The 6420-nt window shown below is 46.5% G+C and overlaps 1 protein-coding gene across 1 annotated transcript; it reads right to left on the bottom strand.

Moving 5' to 3' along the window:
* Positions 1–598: 598 nt before the first annotated feature.
* On the bottom strand, positions 599–6161 carry LOC309803900 (uncharacterized protein). Its single transcript, XM_082620732.1, has 3 exons — positions 5730–6161; positions 4591–4678; positions 599–726 (listed from the first exon to the last, which is right to left on the bottom strand). Exons 1-2 carry the CDS (start codon positions 6144–6146, stop codon positions 4643–4645), a joined length of 453 nt encoding a protein of 150 aa, XP_082476858.1. The 5' UTR covers positions 6147–6161; the 3' UTR covers positions 599–726; positions 4591–4642.
* Positions 6162–6420: the final 259 nt, after the last annotated feature.

The raw sequence follows: 6420 nt of genomic DNA, 5'->3' as shown, positions 1-6420 counted from the left end.
AAGGATTATGTACCAAGTAGCTTGTTTAAAATGAGAAAACACTATCTGGCTCCCTTTGAAAGATGGCAGCAGTCAGCAAACTATGGGTCATAGGCCAAATCTAGCCCACTGTCTGTTTATGCATGGCCCTTGAGCAAAGAATGGTTCAAAAAAAAAAAAAAGAAAAGGAATACGTTACAGAGACTATATGTGGCCCACAAAGCTGAAAATATTTACTCCCTGGCCCTTTACAGAAAAAGTTTGCTGACCCCTGTAAAAGAGAATTGAAAAAAGCCAGTGTTGAGTCAAAGAAAAAGGTTGAGGGATGCTCTCTGTTAAGAGATGAGCAAACACATCATAGTTCAGTCATAGTGGGAAAAAGTTGCCTGCAGTGAGGGAATTTCTAATGTGCAGCTCTGTAGATTGTCCCATCCATGGGGCAATTCCATACCTACGAGGGAGAAAAAGGTTTTCAGGTTTATTTATGGAGATCCAGTTTGCACAGTGCTAAGGCAAAACTCAGCTAAAGTTTTTAATGACCCAGGGCTTTTACCCAGGAAATCAGATGCTGAGGTATCCCAATTTCTGAACTCTGTATCTACAGGGAAAATTTCCTTACCCAATGAGACAAGGGTTACTATAGTTCTCCAGCATCACATCTTGGTACAAGTTTCTCTCAGAAGGAGCCAGCTTTCTCCACTCATCCCGTGTAAAGAACACAGCCACATCTTCAAACGTCACTGACACCTGTAGAGACAAGCATCTCAGCTCACCCAGGACCACCCATCACACAGGGTGAAAAAGGCGGCAGTGGGGAGTAGACGGGCTACCATGAAATGCTTCTATATTATTCTAGGTTCTGAAGGTTCCAGGTCATTTGCTTAATGAACAACTGACCAATGACAAATAGATACTGAGTAGCAGGAAGTATGAACCAGGCTCCGAGTTAACTGCTACAAGAGATGGGTGGAGGTATTAAGGCCATTAGTGGGGGTGTTAATTAGAATAATCTTCCTGTTGGCAATTTGATAACATACATTAGAAGCTTTAAAATGTGCATACTCTTTAACTCTCCAATTACTATATTTGTTTGATAATGAACACTGAACAAAAATGCACATGCAAGGACATTTATCATGGTGTTAGTAACAGCAAAGAAATGGAAACAACCTCAATAATCACTGAGGGAGCTAGTTTAAATAACTGAAGGCACTCTGTGCTCCCTAAAGCTTGAGGACAGTAATAATGGAAATTAAAATAGCTATAATTTATTGAATGCTTTTTTCAGGCTAAGTACTATTCTTAGAGCTTTATATTAACCTTTAGTGTATATCTTTATTTTATCTTCACAACAACCCTATGAAGAAGGTACTATTATTGTGTCCATTTTACATAAGAGAAAACAAAGAGAAATTTATCCAAGTCACACAGCTGGTATGAAGGGAAAACTCACTCCTCCTGCATGTCTCCGCTACTCTTAATACAACACTACTTCACTTCTGACACCAGATGTGGGGGGTTTTCCACACACCAAGCAATTGTGGGACACCAGCTGGGTGTCCTACAATTAAACTCAATTCTGACACCTGAAGATAGTGTCAGATTCCCACAAGACTGGCCCCCTTTCAATGTCAATCACAAGTCCAGGTTGTTACCTGTGCTGCTGACTGACTGGCTCTAAATTGGAGGTTTCTACAACCCTCTCCTCAGGTTTGATTAATTTGCCAGAGTGGCTCACAGAACTCAGGAAAACATTTACTTACTAGATTACTGGTTGATTATAAAAGAAGATATAGGAACTGGCAGGTGAAAGAGCGGCACAGGGAAGGGGTGCACAGCTTCCATGCTCTCTCGGGATTCACCATTCTCTCTGACTCTCTACATGTTCACCAACCTGGAAGAACTCTGAACGCTTCTGGGTTTTTATGGAGGTTCATTACATAGGCACGATTGATTAAATCACTGACCATTGGCGACTGATGCAACTTTCATCTCCTAGGGTGGTGACAGATGGATAAGAGGGGTTATTGGGGGGCAGGACTGAAAATTCCAACACTTTAATCAAGGTTGGTTCCCCTGGCAATCAGCCCGCATCCTTAGGTGGGGTACAAAAGTAACCTCATTAACATAAACTCTGGTGTGGATACAAAACACACCCATTGTGCCTTCATTGCTCTGAAGTAATTTCAGGGATAAAAAGCATATATTACTAACCACTTAGGAAATCACAAGGGTTTTGGAAATTATGTGCCAGGAACAGGGACAAAGACCAAATATATATTTCGTATTATAAATCACAATATCACTGGTCAGTGGTAGAGGTAGAATTCCAATCCAAGGAACTGCCTCTCAACGCCTATCTCATAGGCTTAAGTAATAAATGATAATCCATACAATGGAGGTAAAGAGCAGTGATGGTAGCACCACACTGTGAACGCACTTAATGCCAATATACTCAAAAATGATTAAAGTGGTGAGTTTAATCTTATGTGTATTTTATCAAAATAAAAAGCTAAAATGAGAAAATAAAAATATACATACATACATAAGTACACATGTACATCAATAAATAATAAATAAAGAAAGGTACACAGACAATTATTCTGAGGGCTGCATACCAAAGGTATGACCATGATTATCTCAAGATGTTGGGGTAAGAGTGATTTTACTTTTTTATTCTCTGAGATTTTTAACATTAACATGCAGTGCATGTATAATAAGATAATTTATTGGCACATGGCAGGGAATACAAGAAATGATCTTTGCCCTCAAAAGAATTTACAATCCAACTGGCAGACAAGAAAAACGCGTGAAACAATTTGAACAAGAAAAGTGTCGCTGGACAGGACCATATACTATTTCCTTGTTCAATCCTCATTTTAGAGATGAGAAACACCAGGTCCAGGGCAGTTAAGACACCAGGTCACATACTTTATCAATGGCAGAGACAAGACGATAACTGAAGTTTTCTTTTAACCCAGCACTTGGTGGGTATATTCTCTCTCTGGTCTTAAACGTCCTGTCACTGAGTTTTACACACAAGTCCACATAGTACTGACGTATCGGCAGCAGGTGAGGTTAGGGAGAAATGTCACATAGGACTCACAAGCAGGGATGGAGAAGATTCTGGGTAAGAGAGCAGCCTGGCTCTGTTGGAATGGAACGGGAAGGGCTTAGAAAAAAGTAGCCCAAATATGCAGAGGCAGGTCCTAGCCACAGTCTCAGAAGATCAACCACTACCACATTTCATGGGTCCAAAAGATACACAACATCACATTGCAGAGAACTCTGGTCATTTGGGAGCCAGGCCTGCCCTGTGTTCTGAAAGATGTACCAGAGGAAAGGCTGGATGATAACTAACATGAACTTAGAGGCCAGACATACCTGGGTTTGATTTCAGGTTGCCTGACTTCGTTCAGCCTCAGTTTCAAGTGTAAAAGTGGGGTAATAACTTCTGCTTCGCTATGAGAGTGAGAACAAAGGTGAAGCCCTCAGGATATTCCCCAGCAACGTTAACTACTATTGTTAGATGAGGATGAGTAAAGGAAGGACACTGTATAGTCATTTCTATCTACCAACAGTAGATAGATAGACATCATGAACTAGAATAATATCGTTTAGCTACCACAATCACCACATATTGAACATCTACTATGTGCCCGGCCCTGATAAGAACGCTTTCCATGCACTAACTCCCAGGATCCTCTCATCTACCCTTTGAGGTAGGCCCAGTTGCTGTATTCATGTTACAGGTGAAGAAGCTGAGGCACAGAGAGGTGGAGTTTTTTGCCCAAGACCCATTAACAGCAACAGAGGAGATGGGCACAAACCTGGCCATCTGGCTCAAAAGCCCCACTGAGGAATCACTGTATACACTGCCTCTCCACTACCAATATCCCATGAAACTCTCACTGCTGCTTCCTGAGGAGTCTTCTCTCTGCTCTTGGAGTCAAGAGACCTCTCCATCTACGTCCCCACCAGCATGGCTATCCTTTGTTCACACAGTGGCTCACCTGGATGGGGTCCCACCCTCATTCTCACAACATAAAGATGAAAATGGCAGGTCAACATCAGTTTTCAAGAGAGTGACAGAAGCAAGGCACATGATCCAGAAAGTTAAGATGGAGAAAAACTAAAAACTATGGACTGGGAAAAGCCTGGCGAAGGTATCATGAGGATTTCTCAGGGGCGGAAAGAAAAAGAAAAGCATTCTGGCCAAGGGTAGGGAGGGGGACACGACTGAGCAAAGGAGACAGGCCAGAAAGGAGCTCTGCCAAGTGTGCATGTTTGTTTGTTCTGACCCCAAGTGGTATAAGACATGTGGCATCTTACCTATCAATTCAGTAATCATACAGTGAATTGAGATTAATGAATAAAAGAGTGTCTATTAGAAAAAAAAAGAGAAACACAGGCCATGGATTGGGGGGTTGGAGGCAAGCATTCCCTATGCAATCCACCATCCACCAGGGTGGACCAACTCTTCCAAGGCAGAAGGACATGGGCTCCAAATCCTGGTGAAGACTGTATTGGGGAGAAAACTTCAGTTTGAGGGTAAAATAACAGAAAAAAAAACCCATCTATCTCTAAGACCTGAGATGGCAATGAACTCACCCGAGACCTTGCTTCCCTCTGTTCAGGAGCCATGTCCTCTTTCTGGGCAGTTTCACCTTAGGATGGGAGAAGTCTCCAGAAGCCAGATCTGAGAGAAGAAAAAGGGAACCAGGAGGAAGCCCCTTCTGCTTTCCACCCCTCAGAATCAGCAGCTCTGAAACCTTTATACCACTTGAAAATGATGCCAAGTGTCCCCAGAGAAGGAAGTCAGAAGGAACGAGGGCTAGACAGGACCAGAGAGAAGGGCTGGGTCATCCTGGTCCAGGCCCAGCTCTTTCCCTGGCTCAGAGGAAAAGTCCTAGGACTCTATCAGCAGTAGCAGCAACTCCCTGAGCCTCACCGCATGCCAGGCACTACCTATCAATACATCGAGTCCCACAGCACAGTTGGCATTGTCAGCACCCCATTTTATAGATCAGGAAACTGAGGGCAGAGTGGGAGCAACTTGTCCCAGTCCACACAGCCAGGGAGGGTGGCACCAGGGTTCCAGGCACCGCGGGCTCCAGAGCACCTGCTCTAACCTCCCTGCGTGCATGTGACAACTTTTCTCCACCTCAAGCATTCCCACCCAATTCCTCCCCCTCCTGTCAAGGAAACAATTTCCAGATTTCTAGAGAAAGCTGCTTCGGAAAGGGAAAACATCAGCTCTCCTATGGTGGGGAGGGGCTGCTGTCTTGAGGAAAGGGCACATTAAACCAAAGACCTGGGTCCAGTCCTGGCTCTGCCACTGGGGGAAGCCGGCGACTCACTTCTCGCGTAAAACAAGCCTGTCACTCGGAAGTGCAGGGGTGATGATAAGGGGAGGAAATAATTTTCTCACGTTCACTGCCAGCCCGAAACAAATTCAAATGCCAGCAGGCGCTGAGCAGGCAGCGCGCTGGGAACTGGTCGGAAAGAAGCAGGAGGGTGGCTGGGTCCAGCCAATGGGGACGAAGTGCCCGACATGTCTCGTTCAGGGGCACGTCAGTGGGACGGCTGGGGGCGGCAGGCGAACAGAGCCAGGGGTGCCCGGCTCTCGGCCCGCCGGCGCCCACAAAGACCCGGCTCGCGTCTCTTGGGCCTGTGCCCCATGCCCCGGCGACGCATGCTCCCGAAGCCCGGTCCTCCCTCCCGCATCCTGCCTACCCCCCGCCGCTCACCTCGCCCAGGCATCGGGGGTTCCGCGGGCCGCAGGCTGGAGGCTCCGGAACTGCCACGGCCAGACAGAAACTTCCGCTGGGGACTCCACGCGGTGCCGCCTCGGCGGACCTCTGGCGAGTAATTAGCTCATGCCAACGGCAAACGCCCGACGCCCGACGCCCCACGTAGGTCCGGGAGGGACGGGGCAGGGACAGTCGCGAGCCCCTCTGGGAAATGTAGTCCATGCGAGAACAAAAGATTCTGGGAAATGTAGTTCTTCGAGCTTGTCTGCGAGGAGAGCCCTGGCTGAGCCTATCACTTGTCCAGACCCCATTCTGGGTTCGTGGTCGAGCTCCTTGGGCTGCTGGCTCCTGGGTTCCTGGTTCTTCCAGGAGGAAACCGACGTTCCTACAGGGCAGTGACTTGTAGCTCTGCATGTGCGTAAATGAGAGCAAGGCAAGTAGACAACCGCCAAGAACAAACCTATTTCCCCGTAAGTCTTTCAACAAGAGTGTATGGAGGACTTCCCTGGTGACTAAGTGGTTGAGAATCCGCCTGCCAATGCGAGGAACACGGGTTCGAGTCCTGGTCCTAGAAGATCCCACATGCCTTGGAGCAACTAAGCCTGTGTGCCAGAACTACTGAGCCTGTGCTTTAGAGCCGGCAAGCCACAGCTACTGAGCCCATGTGCCACAACTGAAGCCTGCGCAC

This window comes from Mesoplodon mirus (assembly GCF_964341445.2).
Source record: "Mesoplodon mirus genome assembly, chromosome: 5".
NCBI lineage: Eukaryota > Metazoa > Chordata > Mammalia > Artiodactyla > Ziphiidae > Mesoplodon > Mesoplodon mirus.
The sequence above is the reverse complement of the archived record's forward strand: the minus strand, read 5'-3'. Positions and strand labels throughout refer to the sequence as shown.

Coding starts and splice junctions, on each gene's coding strand:
- LOC309803900 (XM_082620732.1), bottom strand. CDS start 6,146: ATGCAGAGCTACAAGTCACTGCCCTGTAGGAACGTCGGTTTCCTCCTG. Junction 4,679..5,729: donor ACCCCCGATGCCTGGGCGAG/GTGAGCGGCGGG, acceptor TTCTTCTCTCAG/ATCTGGCTTCTGGAGACTTC.